Consider the following 19,749-nt stretch of genomic DNA (forward strand, 5'->3'; position numbering starts at 1 on the left):
CGTATCAGCAAAGTGTCGTACGTGTAGTAATTTCGCTTCCTCCATGCAATCCTCGTAAGTCGTGCCACTCGTCTCCTCCCTCTATACCCTCTGTCCCCCCCGCTCTCTCTCCTTGCGCCACACGACCCACGATATTGGTGGCCATGGCGGTGGCCGCGGGGAGCACCGGGCCAAGAGCTCCCAAAGGCTTGCTGGCATCCTTGGAGGTTGGACGGCCAAGAAGGCCGAGCTCGAAAATTACTTTGCCGTGGTGTTCAGTTCTCTCTCACGTTTTGAGGACTTCATGAGTTGTTTGCGCACCGGGTCGTGCTGCCGCCCATGTCCCATGACAGTTGACATGTTCTTCTCTGACGAAGCAGCTTTCCCTGCCGAGTTTCCGCCCACGCCAGCAAGCCGTTCCCACGACAGGTTCTGGCACCTAGGAGGTTCTTATTCAACAAGTTCCCGCGTGACTTGCCTGTCGTGTCGTCTGTCATGGGCGTAGACTCGTCTGATGATGAGGAAAGCTTTGTCGTCAGAGCAAATCCGCCTGTCATAGAAGGAATTAACCAGGGACAAGGCACCATGGCACGGTGAGCAAACAACTACTACTCATGAAGAAGCACGCAAAACGAGAGAGAACCGAACTCCACGGAAAAGTAAAGAAGAGAAGAAGACAATAGACAGAAAAAAAAAAGATGCCTTTGTGATCCTGCCACATGGACACCGCATCTCGGACTGCCCGGAGCTCCCCGGCCGCGCGCGGCCGCCGCCGTTAGTCGCGCCTCCGAAGCAAAACCACCCGTGGGATCGATCGTGGCGCAACAACGAGAGAGGAGCAGTACCGAGCGGGGGATCGAGGGAAAATAGATAGAGATCGAGGGAGGGGAAGGACGCGACTTGCGAGGAGGATCGCACGGAAGAAGTCAGCCGAGGGGAGGGGGCGCCCCCAATGCTGGAGTATATATGGTGCAGACGCGCTGTTCTGTTCTGTTCTGTTCTTGCTCTGACACCCTGTTCGCCGAGGGCTTTGTGCACGAGTACATTTGTCTTTGCGCCTCACGAGGTACGAGGAGAACCAGGAAGGGGGCTTCCGCCATTTTCAGCTGTTTGGGAGCGCAAGGGATATCTTCGCGTATCGCGGGCACTCGCAGGGGTGGACCCTTGTCGGAGCAACCGAAGCGGCGTGGCGCGGCACCCGGGACGCCTCACCTCGGCGGTGTCTGAGGTCAGCCGAGCGAGGCGAGCAGTAAGTCAGTAACGCTCCTGGGGCGCGTGGCCCCGGCCGTGGACGCCACGGCGCGCGAGCAACTCCATTTCTCTACCTTTCGCGATGGAATCTGCGGTTCCGTTTCTCCTTCTTGCATGACGGTATTTGCTACGGAGTAGTTGCTACTCGTATTTGATTTGTTTTGTCTGAAGGCTTCAGGCTGCGATCTCCAGCGGAAACTGTCACGTGATGATGAGGGTAATCGCATTGTCATTTATCATGTGTCTATCTGAAGCTGTTCATGATGTGTATCTGACTATCTACCGACCTAGTATTGATCTACCTATCTATCCATTTCAAAAGATGACATGTTCTTTAGTTTAGAACTTCGTTAATTTGTCTAATTTTTTACAGTATATACTCCTTCTGATCCTAAATTCTTGACTCAAATTTGTCCAAATATAGATATATCTATTCTTAAAAAGTGTCTAGATATATGTAATATTTCGACAATAATTTACGATCGGAGAGAGTATGTTGTAATCTCGTACTACTTGCAATGCATGTCTCAGATTTATGTATAAAGTTATTTCATGAGGTGGGATCTCCCAAGACTTAGTAGTTTGTAAGATACGAAACCACGACTATCAGTTAGTACTTTTAACAACGAAACTAGTGATACCAATTTCATGTCATGTAAACCACGTATTAGCATACAAAACTTGGTCAAATTATAATCTTAACGAAACCTAATACTCTGTCTTATAATATGACGGGGATATATGGGAACCTAATACTCTGTCTTATAATATGACGGGGATATATGGGGTCTTGGGAGCACTAGACACATACATGAATGCAATTATTATCGTCATTACGTTGAAGGCAAAACAGGTTTTGCCTGAATCCTTGGGTATTAATTATGCTTGCCGCTTGGAAAACCCCACCTCATGAAATAATTTTGTACATCAATTGAGATGTGCATTGCCAATAACACTATTACCATCCAAAAAAATTAGACAAAGCAAGTTCTAAACTAAACTGAAAAACTTTTTATCGAAAAATAGAAAGATATCAATAAATATATATTAGCTCCCCCACAAAAAAGAAGATATACATCACGCACAGCAGCCATATATGGATACGTCGGCAGTTTTCCCCAGAAGAGGATTCAGTCTGAAGCTTCCGGTCAAGGGCAAAAAATCACAAATCAAAGATCGCTAATGCCGTCACCAAAGGAGGAGAAACGGAGCTGGCCGCGCGCAGAGACGGGAGCCGTGGAGGCCAGCGGCCGCGCGGCCGGTACATGAGGCTCGAGCGTTACCACTCTCGCCTCAGCGAGGTGTCCACGTGTTCCGGTTGCCGGGACAACTGGACAAGTGTCCAGCCTGTGGAACGTCGGCGCGCGTCCGCCCGCTCACGCTTCCCAAAACGCAAAAAAACGGCGGAGCCCTCTTTAACTCGCGAGGCGCAAGAGACAAGTGTACTCGTGAGGCGAACAGAACAGAGTGTGACAGAGCAAGAAGAGGAGAGAACTGAAACGGAGCGTCTGCGCCGTACTCCAGCAATCCTCCTCGTAAGTCGCGTCCTTCTCCTTTCCTCCCGATCTCTCTATCTCTCGTTGTTGCGCCACGATCCCGCGAGTGGTTTGTTGCCTCTGGCCGGCGCGCACTACCCGGCAGATCGACCAGGCGGGGCCATGGCAGGAGTGTTCTTTTTTCTGTTGTCTTCTTCTCCTCTCTTTACATTGCCGGTGTTCGGTTCTTCTCTCTCTTTCGTTTTTGCGTGCTTCATGGGTAGTAGTAGTTGTTTGTTGTTTGCCCCTGGTTAATTCCTGCCATGAGAGGTTCTTCTCTCACACGGGAGCTTCATCTGTGACCAGTTCTCGAGCCATGGAGGCCTATTCCAGAGACTTTTTGAGGGCAATCGGAGAGGGAGACGACGAGAGCCGCCGCGGAGAGGAAATGACGGGCATGAAAATGGAGGTGGACCTTACGCTGGAGCTGTCGCTCGGCGGCCGGTTCGGGCTACAGAGGAGGAGCAGCGAGAGGCTCGCCGGTTCGTCGTCGTCGTCGGCCGCGTCCGCCCTGGCGCCGCCCGTTCTCGTTGACTACCTGAGCGCTGTGCGGGGGACTCGGAGCCTGTCCCGTCAAGGTAAGTCTTGCAACGCAATTGTGGTAATTTCGTTAAATTACCTTAATTTTTACCTAATTTTTATATGCTGGATGATATTGAAACGTTTTTTTATTAAAAAGATGTTCAATTGTTAATTGCAATCAGTTTTCTACGGTACATTGTGTTGGGCTACGTGTCACTGTCAGGGTGAATGCTGGCCGAGCCCCTAGTTTGGTACAGTACATTTGTTGCTTACGTACACGGTACACCTCACCTGACTCCTGAGTCATTAATTTGGGCTCATCTCGATCTCGTCACGGCTCGCGTTTCGTCTAGCCCGACTCATCTGGGCATTCGGCCGACCTTGCTCGGTTGGGTCCATCCTGCGAGCTTTCGGCCTGGGCAGCATACGCTGCTGGCCCAGACAGGCCCACCCTCGGATTTACTGTCCCCCACGGTCGAGGCCACGTAGGGCAAACCACGATCTCTCTCAGCTTACCAACTTTTCGAGTCCTTTGCTGCCGTCGCTGAGTTCCTCACCTGCAGCCTCAAAGAGTGACGCGTCGTTGTGCGCCGGCCCACGGCAGGACTTGCGCCGATGTTGTTGCTTATTGCCGCGTCTCCGTAACCAACCGGCGAGGCCTTGTGCCGCCAGCCGACCCGATGTTGAGGCTGGCGGTGTCATCGTTGTGGGATGCGAACATCCTGCGGGTGACTAGAAGGAACATGACGTGACAGAGAAAGGGAGTTTAGAGGGCCGGAGCGGGGAACGGAGAGCTCGGCGAGGATGTACAGCAACAAGGCGGCGGCACCGCGGCGGTGCGTGGCCTGAGGGGTGATTCCATAGTTTTAAATAGCGGGTTATGCTTCTTAGCGGCGGCATTTTTCAGCCGCTAAGAAAGTTATAGCGGCGCTAAGCCATTTAGTATTTTTCTTGTAATAAGAAAATTTTTATGAAAATTAGGCATCATATATACATATCATCTCAAAAATATGACCAGAAATTCAATGACACAAACTTTTATTGAACAACCATGATGATTGTAGTAATAAAAGGATTGCATAAGTGCATCTTACATAACTAGTTGCAATTTTCAAATTCAAATCAGAAAATTTTGGGGCTTAGCGGGAGAAATACCGCTATTTCAGGCCCAATTTAGCATTTTAGCGCATTTTAGCGAGCTATTAGCGACAATTGCTATTTAGCGCTAAAAGTGCATAGCTTTAGCGGGAGTGGTCAAAATCTGCTATAGCGAAGCTATAGCATCGAGATAGCGCGCTATTTAAAACTATGGGTGATTCCCGTTGTACTGCATGTTGTGGTCGCTGCTTGGCTTGGCTGCTGTCGCTGGCCTGCTTGCTGGGCGCTGCTGACCACCCGTTACTGTGCGCTGCTGTCCAGCTCGCGAGCCAGCCGGACCTAGGCTCCGAGCCGAGTTGACCTCCCTTTTGGTGGCTCGACGGCGTCAAAAGCTCGGCCCGTCTTGGCTTGCCGGCCAGCAGCTTGCTGCGAGCTCGGTTCAAGCCCGGCCCGGCTCGGCTCGCGTCCACCTTGAGTTAGGTATTACAAACATGATGTTTTTAACTTATAATCGATCTAGCTAGGTGTTACATGATATTTTGGTATGGTACTATCTTGAAAGGTGTACAAGTTTAGGCAACCGGTTGGTGAAGGTGTGAGTTAGCAGCCTCGATTGCAATCCCACCACAAGGGTTAAAATTGCTACAACCATTGAGCTCCTTTGGCAACAAGTTCTTAGACTTGAAATAACTATCGGCCTCACTATCCCAACAAGCAATGTGGATGGTTACATTTTCCCCATAAGAATAGACTAGTGACTCGGGCGAATTGGTGCTTGCAGACCTATGTTGACAACTCCATCCGCGGGTGACTAGAAGGAGCATGACGTGACAGAGAAAGGGGGTAATGTGACTAGAAGGAGCATGCATGACGTGACTCGGGCAATGTGGATGGTTACATTTTTGTCATGCCAACATAGGTATGGAGGCGTTAGATTACAGGTACGGAAAAATGCCGAGGCAACTCTTGGAATTTGCCTCAACCTATGTTGGCATGACAAAAAATGTTGCTTCATACAAATTTAGATAGTATAGCGTTGTCTCCAAGTGAAACTTCTTCCTAGCTTGGTGACTTCGCTGTTGTGTTACACTCCCTTGCTCTTCCTAAGATCCGGCTCGGGAGGAGACCTCATATATCAGTCTTCCTAGATTGATGATAGTGGTGCTTCTATGTATTATCCTCCATGGACGCATCATCGGATCCTACTACAGATGGAGGGACCTGTGGTTGGTACCTTGTTCGCCTAAGTGCAGTTGCACTCAATCCTTTGGCATTGAAACTCATGAAGCAACAATGATGGTGTCAAGCAAGTAGGATCTTGGGCTCATGGTACATGTGGACTTCCTTCCAACTTACTCCCGTGAGGTTCATTGGCAAAATCAGAGCTTTCTTGTCCTTCCCGTGTTGGCCAACTTTTTGCCAAGGTCATCGTGGTCTTTAAGCGACCATTGTCATGACTGGTGTTGGTGGTTGCATGTGTGAGTCATTAGATTGAGTGTATAGGGGGGATCACTACTCCGGATTCGATGAAGAAAGACAAAAAAATGATATGCAGACTTGGTGCACGTTCGTGATGAGTTCTGGTCTTGTCCTGCAATGGCGATCTTCGGAGGACACCATGATGGTTTCGTGCGAAGTATTGACTCGCACAACTCTCAGAAGACCCCCGGTGAAGATGGTGACTAGAACACTACTTCATATCGTAGGTGAAAATCCATGCTATATATGGCCATTACTGGTCGGACCTAGCGGCGACAGAGTTGCATCATCACCTTATTGCAGGTGTCGTATTCATGCCAACATTCTTCATTGGATTGATGGATGTGGCATCCAGAATTAAGATGTATGTTACTGGACCTTTGCAATGTTGAAGCAAGTGTGTTTAATTGCCATATATCTTTTCATGGCTCTTCCATTGGTATCTATATATTTCATGTACTCTAATTGTTGATGTTTTAGTCTTGCTGTATTGCATCAACTTTAATAAACAATGGATGTGTGAATCAAGAAACGACTTAAATTCTGATGGTGACAACACGACTTTCGTGATATATGCACTCACATCCATATATATATATATATATACCCCGAATAGTTGATAGAGTATCATTTGATTTGAATATGATTGAAAACTGAAAATAATAATAATAATAATAATAAAAAAAATATTATAAATAATGAAAAATATTAAATCTTAAGAGCCATCGTTAGCATGTATTAGGCATATAAGACCCATCATCAGCATACAAGATCACAAATGCATGGGATCCTATGATTTATGGTGTGCAGACGAAGAATAGCCAAGGAAGCAGACAGTAAGGCTGCAGTGTGTCGTAGACACTATCATTAAAACACAAGACTACTCCCAAGATGAAGGAAGCCACGTTCGTATGCAACCAAAGAGAAGTGGCAGGCCAAAAGACCCCTTATCACCATGCATGCATGCATCCAAAGGCTATAAAAGAAGCCTAGGACCTATAAAGGAGATGCATCATGGACATGGAGAAAGGTGAGGTAAATAATGCATGGGAGCACTATTTGAGCCAGCCATGGTGCCTATATAAGGAGGCTCTTTGCAGCATTGGAGGACACACAACCATCGAGCACAACACAAGCCTTCAGAACAGCAAGTAGTTCAGGGCAGTTAGCCAGAAAACTATCTGCTTTCTAGTAGTAGTAGTACCACTTCCCACTGTAATAAAGCCTGTGTAATCAAGGCATTTGTAACATAAGACTCTGAATATATAGATCTGAAGATAAACGAAGCACTAGAAGATGCCTCAAAAATATGGAAAGAAGAGTTAAAAGAAGAAATTTTCAAAGAATTACGACTTGAACTCATGCAAAAATTTGAAGATATGAAAAAAGAACATGATTTAAAAATTGAACTAAATCTTTCAAAATTTGATTTTAATCTTTCAGAAGATGATCACATGGATATTGCAGGCCACGGGCAAAAACCAGAGTTTTAATTGATATTACTATCAATTATTCGGGCGGGGAGGACATATACACCTATACCCCGAATAGTTGATAGTAATACCAATTAAAACTCTGGTTTTTGCCCGTGGCCTGCAATATCCATGTGATCATCTTCTGAAAGATTAAAATCAAATTTTGAAAGATTTAGTTCAATTTTTAAATCATTGAAAGATATTTATTCGGGCGGGGAGGACATATACACCTATACCCCGAATAGTTGATAGAGTATCATTTGATTTGAATATGATTGAAAACTGAAAATAATAATAATAATAATAATAATAAAAAATATTATAAATAATGAAAAATATTAAATCTTAAGAGCCATCGTTAGCATGTATTAGGCATATAAGACCCATCATCAGCATACAAGATCACAAATGCATGGGATCCTATGATTTATGGTGTGCAGACGAAGAATAGCCAAGGAAGCAGACAGTAAGGCTGCAGTGTGTCGTAGACACTATCATTAAAACACAAGACTACTCCCAAGATGAAGAAAGCCACGTTCGTATGCAACCAAAGTCTGCTTCCTTGGCTATTCTTCGTCTGCACACCATAAATCATAGGATCCCATGCATTTGTGATCTTGTATGCTGATGATGGGTCTTATATGCCTAATACATGCTAACGATGGCTCTTAAGATTTAATATTTTTCATTATTTATAATATTTTTATTATTATTATTATTATTATTATTATTATTATTTTCAGTTTTCAATCATATTCAAATCAAATGATACTCTATCAACTATTCGGGGTATAGGTGTATATGTCCTCCCCGCCCGAATAATTGATAGTAATACCAATTAAAACTCTGGTTTTTGCCCGTGGCCTGCAATATCCATGTGATCATCTTCTGAAAGATTAAAATCAAATTTTGAAAGATTTAGTTCAATTTTTAAATCATTGAAAGATATTTGAGCAATATTTGTGGTATCAGAGCAAGGTTGTAATCATTGAAAGATTAAAGTATCTAGACTTAGAAGTTAGTGCAGGTAAAGTTATACATACTAAAGAGAATATTGATATAAGGTGCAGAGTCAATCCATCTGAAGAGCATATTTGGCATTCTACTCATAGTCAGCTAAATACAGTTGTTGATTTAGTATATAATTTCTTTATATCTTGGGGAAAAAGGCAAGATAATCTAGACAAAAAATTTGATAATATATTTAAAGAATACCAAAAACTTGCAGAAAAATACTATAGTTTGAATAATAAAATTGATATAGTTCTGCATAAGCTAGAAGAAGCCAAAACAAAACAAAGTATAGTTTGTAAGAATAACGATTACATTAAAGAAGAAGTGTTTTCCATTGGAAAAGGCATAGGGCACTGTCTAAATAAAAATAAAGACTCTTTACCAAGCACTGAAACAAGACAAGATATAACTGAAATTAAAAGACTAGTACAAGAAGTAAAAACTTTGATCCTCTCGTAATTTGTATGACTGAATATAGCCAAGCCTTAAAAGAAGTAGAAAAATATTTAACGCCGTCGATTGGCTTTTCTGACCACGATTCTCCAAAGGAAGACTCAAAAATAATAATAAGACAAAACAATACAATCCTGCAGTTATTAATTCAGATTTTAGATAAGCTAAATAGTGAACAAAGTAACAAAGATATTGTGTTAGCATCATCTGAAATAATTGCATCACCAAGGAATATTAATTCAGAAAAATGGACTTATCTAAAAGCTTCATTAGAAGAGACAGAAACCTCCAATTAATAAGACAAGAATCAAAGCCGCTAACAATGATGCATAGGATGTCATGCAGCAAGGCTGATGATATCGATAGTTTAGAAGAAGTTATAGACTTAGAAAGAGATCTGGAAAGGTATCAAAAAGATACATTGAGAAAAATAAAACCGCAGCAGGTATACCACATGGGTTTGTTTGAAGGGAGAGGTGGATTATATAGAATATCCAGAGAAGTGGAGTTAAGTGTGGTAACACATCCAGTAGAATTAAGAATTGTGAGTAAGAATATTGAAACTGAACTCAAATATTGTGGGTATAAATATATTCATCAAGGTATGTATATCATAGGAGTCAAAGGAATGACAAGAAAGAAATTAGGAGCAAAGGTGTTAATAACATTATTAGACAAAAGATGGGGATCAGTAGATAAAGCTTCATTAGGCTTTATGGAAGGAGATATGAATGAAAACAGATTAATAACCTATATAGCTCCAGACTTAATGATGCCTGTGAAGGAATTTATCGATAAGATGAGTCTTGGGTTCCAAACTAAAGGTTATGAAGAATTTAAAGGTACAAATCTATTAGTAAGTATAGAGTTTATAGGAAGACTAACTAATAAAAGCAGCTCTAAATATAGAGTAAATGTAGACGATGTAATTGAAAGCATGCAATCGAAAGGCATAAAATTCATGAGTCCTCTTAAAATCAGTTCTGAAGAAAGAGCTGGAGAAGAATGGAAAATAAGCGAGCTAATTGAAAAGAAGGAATTAAAGCAACCTAATAACTACATAAGTTACCAAAACTGCGAAGGAACCAGCAGCATTAGATTCACAAATTATAAATCTGCAACCATAGATGATACTGAATCTTTTGCTTCTGAATCAGAGTTTAATGAAAATAAAAATAGTGGCGTCACTGAATACATGGAAAAGGCAGATTTAAATAATGAAATAATTCATTACGAAGGAAAATTGAAACATATAGAATGGGAATATAATAATTCTATGACAAAAGATTGGCCTAAGATAAGAGAAAAGGAATTGTTTTTCATTAGAGAGATTGCAAGATTAAAAAGATTAAGAAATGAGAAAAAGCCTGTCATTGGTAGTTCAATCAGACTAAATGAGAACATAACAATAAAAGAAAATAAGGTTGGTAGTAGTAAAGCCAATAATACAGACCAGAGCCATAAAAATAAAGATGTAGGTGAAGAGGAGCAGTGGGACATAAATAATAAATTACTAACTGAAAGTTATGAAGAAGAAGAAGAATTGATAAAAGATATGCTTAAAGAGGATGAAGTTTTTGATGGATCTGAAGATAATAGTGACTTTATAAACTCTCTAGATGATGTAGGAATACACAATTTAAAAAATGCAATGGAAGCTATGGAAGTAGAAATGAATAACAAAAGAAGAAGGACATACGGTGATACTTCAGTAAAAAGAGAAGGAGAGAGAGAAAGACCAAGAAGAGCAGCCGGAACATGGCCTCCAGAAAAAGATGATTTCCAACCAACATACATCCCTGAACAATATAGATATATGGGTACTAAAAGAAGAGATTTTGAAAAACCAGTACAATTTCAAAATTATAAGAATGAGGGTGCAATATTAAATCTAGCAGCCCATGACCCAATAGACTGGCCTAATATAATTAGCATATGGAAAGGTTTAATAGTTCAAAAATATATACAAAATCAGCATAGCATAGGCAATAAGGTGGAAGATATGATAACCTATCTTGAAACCTTTTTAGGGGAATCTGTAAAAGTTTTATGGGAACAATGGGTAGAAACATTTCCTAGTCAATATGAAGAATTAAAAGCAGCTGGAAGTAATCCCCATAACTTCGCTAACATTATATCACTTATAGTTATAGCAGAAGATCCAGATTTAGGAGATACCACATTGCAGAATGAGAGGTTGCGAGAAATAGAAAAATTAACGTTAACAAGTTGGAAAGGTATAAAAGAATTCTCTCAGCATTATTTATATAATGCTACCACCGCTAAACAAGGTTTTAATAAAGGGGTAGTAGAAAGATATTTTAACAAATTACCTGACCCTTTAGGATCTATAATATTTGAAGAATATAAGAAACAAACAGATGGTTCGGTTTCAAATATATCTCAGGCCATTAATTTTGTTTTTAAGCAACTAAGAAAGGTATGTATGGATATACAAGCCCAAAGATCTATGAAAAAAGCAGACTACAATTTTTGCAATAATATTGTTCAAATACCATTAACATACGGAGAAAATAGGCATAAAAATAAAAAATATTACAAACCCCAGAGGAGAGATAATAGGAACTTTAGAACAAAGAAAAGATATTTTCTAAGAAGATCTGACAATAGAGCTCCTTATCTACATAAGAGAAATGTAAGAAGATATGATCCTAGAAAAACTTATGATAAAACATGTAGGTGTTTTATATGTAATTCACCAGATCACCTAAGTAAAACTTGTCCTAATAAAGATCAGAAAAGGTATTCTAGTAAATATGAAGAGCAAGAAAGAGTGTTAATTATAGATAGTGTTAATGAAAATATCCTAGTATGCGATGAAGAAATAAAAGATGATTAATCGATATACTCCATCATAGAAACAGATGAAGTAGAAAATGATACTTTAGAAGAAGAATCAAGTGAAGATGAAATAGATCTAATAGATGATTTAGCCGGTTTAAGAATTGAAATGATGAATCAAGACGATTGTGAGCACGATTGGATCAGAGGTAAAGGAGATTATAATATAAAATGTGCGTTTTGTATATACTATCCAAGCCAAGAAAATAGGTCTACATGTAGTTTATGCTTAAGACAAGCTTGTGCCTCTTGTTTGAAGGCTAGAAATCAAGCCTGGAGACAAGAAATAGTTTGTGAACCAGAAGAACGAATCTTATTTAGTAGAGTTAAAAATTTAGAGAATAGAATAAATAAACTAGAAGCAGATCTAGAAGAGGTAAAATATAATTTAGAAAATAATAGTAGTGGTAATCAATATCAAGAAGATAATATGGTCAAAAATACTGAATTAAATGATCAAATGGTGACAGTAAAAGAAAGAAAAGGAGATAGGCTTATCCAACTAAAGGACGCCATTACTAGTTTTGGAAACAAATATATAGTACGTTTACCATTTAAGGAGGTTCTGGGGATAAGAATCCCAGTCAAAATAGTATTAAAACCAAATATTTCCTATAAAATATTAGCACTGTTAGACACAGGGTGCACAAAGAACATCATTCATGACAAGTATTTTGCGAGATGCCCTGAAATAGTTAAAACTATAGACAATGATAAAGCTGAAGTCTCTACAGACATGTCAGGAATACAAAAGATTCACAATCAATTGGCCTATAATATTGAATCTTACATAAATGGAACACAATATATTATAGATGAAATTACAATTAGAGATTTGTCAGTAATAAAGGATGACATGATACTAGGTTTAAGATTTTTACAACAATCCTTACAAACCACTATTATACATGAAGAAGGAGTTACATTCATCCCATATCAAGATAACGTTCCATATATATCTGAGATTATAAGACAGAGAAAATCCATACAAAATGCAGAAATATCTAATATAAATGAAAAATATAGTGCCGATGAAGGTTCTCTTGAAATCTGCAAAGAAGAAGAGCTTAGTAATGCCATAGAAGAATACCATATAGAAAATACGTGTACCGAATGTATAGGTTTACAATCATTCTCACCAAATTGGTATAGAGATATAAAAACCAAGAAAGATATAGACAAAATAGTGCAAAAATTAGAAGACATACAAATCATTGGAGAAATACCAATGAAACATTGGGATAAGAACTCCATAGTCTGCAAGATAAATATTATCAATCCTGATTACATAATCAAGTCAGGACCAATAGAAGCTACTCCCAAGGATATAGAAGAATTCAAAATGCATATTGAAGAGTTACTAAAATTAAAAGCCATCAGGGAAAGCAGAAGCCATCATAGGTCAGCTGTCTTTATAGTTAGGAATCACGCTGAGGAAGTCAGGGGAAAATCTAGAATAGTTATTAATTACAAGAGACTTAATGATAATACAATAGACGATGCATTCAATATACCCAATAAGCAAGAATGGATTAATAGAATACAAGGAAGCAAATATTTTTCTAAGTTTGATTTAAAGGCCGGGTTTTGGCAAGTAAAAATGGCTGAGGAATCTATTCCTTGGACAGCATTTACATGCCCTCAAGGTCATTATGAATGGCTGGTAATGCCCTTAGGATTAAAAAATGCCCCTGCATTATTTCAGAGAAAGATGCAAAATATATTTAATGAGAATCAAGCATTTATATTAGTATATGTTGATGATTTATTGGTTTTCTCAAAATCATACAAGGAGCATATTGCTCACCTTGAAGTCTTTTTTTAGGAAGGTAGAACAAAATGGGCTAATATTATCTAAAAAGAAAATGGAGATTTGTAAAGAGAAAATCAATTTTCTTGGGCACGAAATAGGAGAAGGAAAAATACATCTGCAAGAGCATATTGCAAAGAAAATTTTACAATTTCCTGATTCTATGAATGATAAAAAGGTTCTACAACAATTCCTAGGGATCGTAAATTATGCAAGAAATTATATAGATAATCTAGCAAAACTAGCTGGACCTTTATATGCTAAATTAAGAAAGAATGGGCAAAGGTATTTTAATTCTGAAGATATAAAGTTAGTCAAGGCCATAAAAGAAAAGGTCAAAAATTTGAAACCTTTAGAATTGCCATTAGAAGATTATTATTTTATAATCGAAACCGATGCATCTAAAGTAGGTTGGGGTGCTATATTAAAGCAAAAACCCAATAAGTACTCTCCAAAGTCAGAAGAAAAGATATGTAGGTATGCCTCAGGAAGTTATAAATTAAAAACAGTAAATAATATTGATAGAGAAATCCTCGCGGTAGTCCATGCAATAAACGCGTTTAGGCTATACTTGGGCTTTAAAGAATTTACAGTACGCACTGATTGTGAAGCAATATGTAGATATTATAATCAAATCAATAGTAAGAAAAGTTCTACTAGAAGATGGGTTTTATTTGAAGATATCATAACTGGAAATGGATATAAAGTTGTTTTTGAGCATATTAAGGGAAAAGATAATTGTTTACCTGACATATTCTCCCGTTCATCAATCTTGCAGGAATGAAGCGTGGATTGCTTCCCAATGGGGTGGAAGTATTCACCTTTGGAAATGAAAACACTCTGAAAATATTTCCCCCGAATACATTCAAATTTAAACCTAAGGGACATATTGCCCTCGATGAAATTCAAGAATGCATACTTGATAATTTCTGGTTCCAATATAATAATAAAAGAGAAGAAAAAGGCTATATGCTATCAATCCTGAATAGCCTAGCTGAATATTTCAATATGATGAACAAGAAGTTACCAATATCAGCAAACATTGCAGTGCAAGAATATAAGCCATTATATGTACTATTTGATGGAATCAGACCTGGAATATATATGACTTTTGAAGAAATAATAAAAGAAAAGCTAGATGCAAGGAAAAGGAAAGAGGACATAACATGGAAGAAATATGTTGATGTCAATGAAGCATTGAGTAGAGCAAGAGGTATGATAGGTGAAAATTATTACATAGAACCGAAAGCCAAAGAATATATCCAGAAGATCAAAGGTGAAGAAATTTCTTCTTCATCAAATACGAAGAATGTAAAAGAAGAAACAATAATATTAAAGAAGGTAAAAGAAGAAGAATCTACTAAATATCAAACATACAAAGACTGCCTCATAAAAGGAGTAGATCCTTTAGACTCTGAATATATAGATCTGAAGATAAACGAAGCACTAGAAGATGCCTCAAAAATATGGAAAGAAGAGTTAAAAGAAGAAATTTTCAAAGAATTACGACTTGAACTCATGCAAAAATTTGAAGATATGAAAAAAGAACATGATTTAAAAATTGAACTAAATCTTTCAAAATTTGATTTTAATCTTTCAGAAGATGATCACATGGATATTGCAGGCCACGGGCAAAAACCAGAGTTTTAATTGATATTACTATCAATTATTCGGGCGGGGAGGACATATACACCTATACCCCGAATAGTTGATAGAGTATCATTTGATTTGAATATGATTGAAAACTGAAAATAATAATAATAATAATAATAATAATAAAAATATTATAAATAATGAAAAATATTAAATCTTAAGAGCCATCGTTAGCATGTATTAGGCATATAAGACCCATCATCAGCATACAAGATCACAAATGCATGGGATCCTATGATTTATGGTGTGCAGACGAAGAATAGCCAAGGAAGCAGACAGTAAGGCTGCAGTGTGTCGTAGACACTATCATTAAAACACAAGACTACTCCCAAGATGAAGGAAGCCACGTTCGTATGCAACCAAAGAGAAGTGGCAGGCCAAAAGACCCCTTATCACCATGCATGCATGCATCCAAAGGCTATAAAAGAAGCCTAGGACCTATAAAGGAGATGCATCATGGACATGGAGAAAGGTGAGGTAAATAATGCATGGGAGCACTATTTGAGCCAGCCATGGTGCCTATATAAGGAGGCTCTTTGCAGCATTGGAGGACACACAACCATCGAGCACAACACAAGCCTTCAGAACAGCAAGTAGTTCAGGGCAGTTAGCCAGAAAACTATCTGCTTTCTAGTAGTAGTAGTACCACTTCCCACTGTAATAAAGCCTGTGTAATCAAGGCATTTGTAACATAAGACTGGGAAGGTAGTAAGGTAATTTCTTTATCTTTGTGTGAACCCTTCGAGGGTTCCCGAAAGGGAAAACCGTATGTAAGCTATATTGTGAAATGAAGTAGTTTTGTTTTTCCCTCGGTCTTTTTAGCATGTTTATACGGGTGGGTGCTTATGCTAGGGATCCTATAGGAGAAACCTCTGCGTGTAGTTCTCTGTTAAGCCGTGTGTGTGTGGCATTGAAATGAGAACCTTGTAACCGTAGAGAAGTGTTCCCTTCGGGTGGAACTGCCTGGGAAGACGATAAGAAATCACCCATATAAACCTGACTAAAGACGCTTAGGGAAATAAACTTAGCTACTCCTGAAGCAATATAGTAATAAATACGGTGAGTACTGAGTAGGATTATTACATCACTGCGAAAACCGTCGGTAGTTCCGTTGGCCTCACCAGCCTTATAAGATCCTGCAAAAGATAATCATAATTTACCATATAACCTAATATTAGCCGAAATAATTTGAATATTAACTAATATCTATTTATTTCCATATTTGTGGTATATATATATATATATATATATATATATATATATATATTATATTTCCTAAGCCGGTCTTGCAATGCTAATTCAATTGATGATGCCCTTGAGATCGAGTAACTTCACTACAACACATTTCATCTTGACCGCCACGGTGAGCCATATACAAGCCAAGAATGTGTTGGCAATTTCTGATTGTGCCGTGCAACCAGAGCTTTTGCTCGACATTACAAATCAACGCCTATCGTAAGCAAAAATCTAAGGCCTATGGTGAGCATGAACGTGGTGAACATTGTCATGCCCAACATTTTTTATTTTGTTGTACCTTGCAGTGCCCTTGTACTCACTTACTCAATCTAATAATGTGTGGCATAGTATCGAGTTTTGACTTCGACTTTCGTGCCCTATATGGCAGTGATTTGTCTATACACGTCAAAACACACATGAATCCATGTGTGATTAAGTTGTGCGATTCGGCAACTAAAGTTGGGCACAATTGTCTAATGTCGAAAGATTAGAAATGTTGGCACCGTGATTGCCTCACTATGCATTAAGAAAGCCATACCACAAGCTTCCACATCCCAATTTCCACTATTGGTCATCTTCTGCAAGCAGTGAAATCGCTTGCTTAATTGGTTCCACCAAAAAATCATAAACAAACAACAATCGTCCCTTTCTTTGCTACGAAATTTTCAAAACCATGATGCATCCATATGATGCACATTATGCTGAAAGTAACATATTAAGCGATACCAAATATTAAGCCATGGAAGATTTGAGGACTCTGATCCAACAACCAAAGTCAGCAATAGTTGTCCGAGCAACACCATAGAAATGCTCTTCGTACGTTGGCATCATGATTGCCTCACAGAACAAGAACCCATGCCCAGCATGGCTTCCGTAACCAAATTATCATGGTTAGTTGCCGTGGGCAAGCAGTGAAACCTACTAATTGGTTGCCAAAACATATCAATGGAAAGACAATCCTCCTTGCCGCTACAAGATTGCCAAAACATGCACCTATGTGATGCACATTATAATTAATCACACACCTGAATCCGTGCTAGATTAAAGGTGTTCGATGCAGCAACAGAAGTTTGGCTAAGTTGTCTGAGCAACACTAGAATGGTCATCATACATGGGCATCATGATTGCTCACACACTAAATTAACATTATCTATCGTTGTGGCCAAGTGATGAAATTGTCTGCTAATTGGTTGTGGAGATGTAGTGAAAAATGGTAATCCTCTAAATAATTTTCTGCGGCAATGTTTCTCAAAAAAGTAAATACAATCACGGTCACTCAATTTGACGAAAACACTCGCTTACGTCACTGTATTTTGTAAAGTGCAACTTACAGTCACCGAACTTGATGATCAATGTCTCACATACAGTCAATTTGCATTTACGTTACCATATTGTGATGATGTGGAACTTGTTGACTACGATTGACCAACCACGTAGGCCACCAAAGTGGCACACGAGTTGGGGGCGGACCGAAAACATGTACGGTCACGTGATTTTATGCTTTTATCCCACTACGACCCTTCAGTTACCATGCATGGCTTCACACAGAGAATCTTGAAAACTGAAAGTCCGTTCATGTTTCTAGTATGTGCCCAATTTGTATGCCACGTCAGCAGCCTGCATGGCCAGACTATCATAGTCAATGTGTGCCATCTCATTAATTGAAATATGTTTTCGTACGTGTGCAGTGGCAGTATGCTGACCATTTCGTCAAGTTAAGTGACCGTCATTTGCGCTTTTTTAAAATACAGTGACCAATGTGAGTATTTTCGTCAAATTTAGTGACGCCAGTGTATTTTATTCTTTTCAAAACATGCATTCGTATGATGCACGTGCTTAAATTAATAAACTTAGTCTAAGAATAACTTAATTAGCATAAATATAGTCTAACCCATCGTCCTGTCATTTATCAAGTATTGCTATATATGTTTAAGCAGGAACTAGCTGGAGCTTGGCCGATTTGGAGACTGAGCTGATGGAGGAGATGCCGGGCGTGTGCACGGTGGGGCTCCCCAGGACGGCCGAAGGCCTCCTGTACAGGTACAAGGAAGAGGAAGGCGACGTGGTGATCGCCTGCTTGTGTCATGGTTTGTTTCTGAGTCCGGAGGAATTTCTGAAGCATGCTGGCGCTGTCAACGTTGAGAACGCGACGCACCGCATCATGACGAAATGAAACCCGTCGCCCCATATAGTTCTGGAACTCCGCATGCGGGTCTTGCAAAATATTTTATATCATGTGAAACTTCATTCGTAGCTCCTCCAGAGGATCAGGAAACTCGTCGTCAGGTTTGCCTTATGTAGTTATGTTACAGATCGACTTGAGTTGTAGTGGCCTTGTAGTCCTGAGACCTGGCCGGCCGGGGAAATGGTGGGAGATAACTCCTACTGATAATGGTATTGATCATTGTTGGATTGTTCTATCAGTTGTCAGTGTTTTTGTCACAGCTAGCTCCCTTTTCTGAAATGTGAGGAGCGTCGTCGGCGTGGCAACCAGACGGCCGAAGCTCAAGCTACTTGCTTCGATTAGATGAAGATGAAGACCTGGACGGACGGCTGGACTTCGTTTGTTTTGTTTTAGTTGGCCATGCTGAACTGTTAAATCGGCATCTCACGAAATACTTTTGTGCATTAGTCTAGAGACATGTCTCGCACATAATCCACACGATATTACCATTATTAAAAGGTAGACAAAGCAAGTTCTAAACACAAAAAGATTGCCATCTTTTGAAATGGATAGATAGGTAGATGGATATGGATATACATCGAACAGATATATGTACTCCACGTCACTTATTTCGAGGCGGAGGGAGTAAGATAAAACACATCATTCACATAATTATCTCGTCATTACGTTCGCCGGCGGTTTCCCCCCGAAAAGAGCCCGGATTCAGGAAGAATTGCCAGGAAGAACCGAACCGCAAATAGCGTCACGAAAGGAAAGGAACGGAACCGCAAAGGGCGTCACGAAAGACAGGAGAGACGGAGCCGGCCAGCGATGGCGGCCACCGAAAGCGCGCGGCGCGCGGCCAGGACTCCACGCAAGCCCTCGCGTACGGGGGCCACGCGCCCCAGGAGGCTCCTGCAGCCCGCGAGCGTTACTGCTCGCCTCGCGCTCGGCTGATGAGCTCAGCCTCCGCCGAGGTGTCCCGGGAGCCACGCCACGCGCTCCGGTGGCTGCGACATGCGTCCACCCAGTGGCAAGTCGGCGTGCCAGCGGTTCCGACGATGCCCCACACGCAGCCCAAAAAGTGAAAAACGGCTGACCTGAACCCCTTGCTCTTCTTCGTTCTGCCGTACTAACTCGTGTGGGGCAAGACCGCAAGACAAGTGTACTCCTCCTGCACAAAGCCAGCGGCGAACAGAGCAAGAACTATAGTAGTAC

The 19,749-nt window shown here is 40.3% G+C and overlaps 1 protein-coding gene across 2 annotated transcripts; it reads left to right on the forward strand.

Moving 5' to 3' along the window:
* Positions 1-2,687: 2,687 nt before the first annotated feature.
* On the forward strand, positions 2,688-18,700 carry LOC106865709 (ninja-family protein MODD). Of its 2 annotated transcripts, XM_024460389.1 has the most exons (3): positions 2,688-2,765; positions 3,072-3,343; positions 18,305-18,700. In XM_024460389.1, the coding sequence occupies exons 2-3, from the start codon at positions 3,082-3,084 to the stop codon at positions 18,538-18,540; spliced, it is 498 nt and encodes a 165-aa protein (XP_024316157.1). In that variant the 5' UTR covers positions 2,688-2,765; positions 3,072-3,081; the 3' UTR covers positions 18,541-18,700. The 2 variants fall into 2 exon arrangements, with proteins under 2 accessions (XP_024316157.1, XP_014751822.1); XM_014896336.2 differs by lacking the exon at positions 2,688-2,765 and having other exon boundaries at positions 3,030-3,343.
* Positions 18,701-19,749: the final 1,049 nt, after the last annotated feature.

The sequence above is a fragment of the Brachypodium distachyon genome, chromosome 1 (genome assembly GCF_000005505.3).
Source record: "Brachypodium distachyon strain Bd21 chromosome 1, Brachypodium_distachyon_v3.0, whole genome shotgun sequence".
Taxonomy (NCBI): domain Eukaryota; kingdom Viridiplantae; phylum Streptophyta; class Magnoliopsida; order Poales; family Poaceae; genus Brachypodium; species Brachypodium distachyon.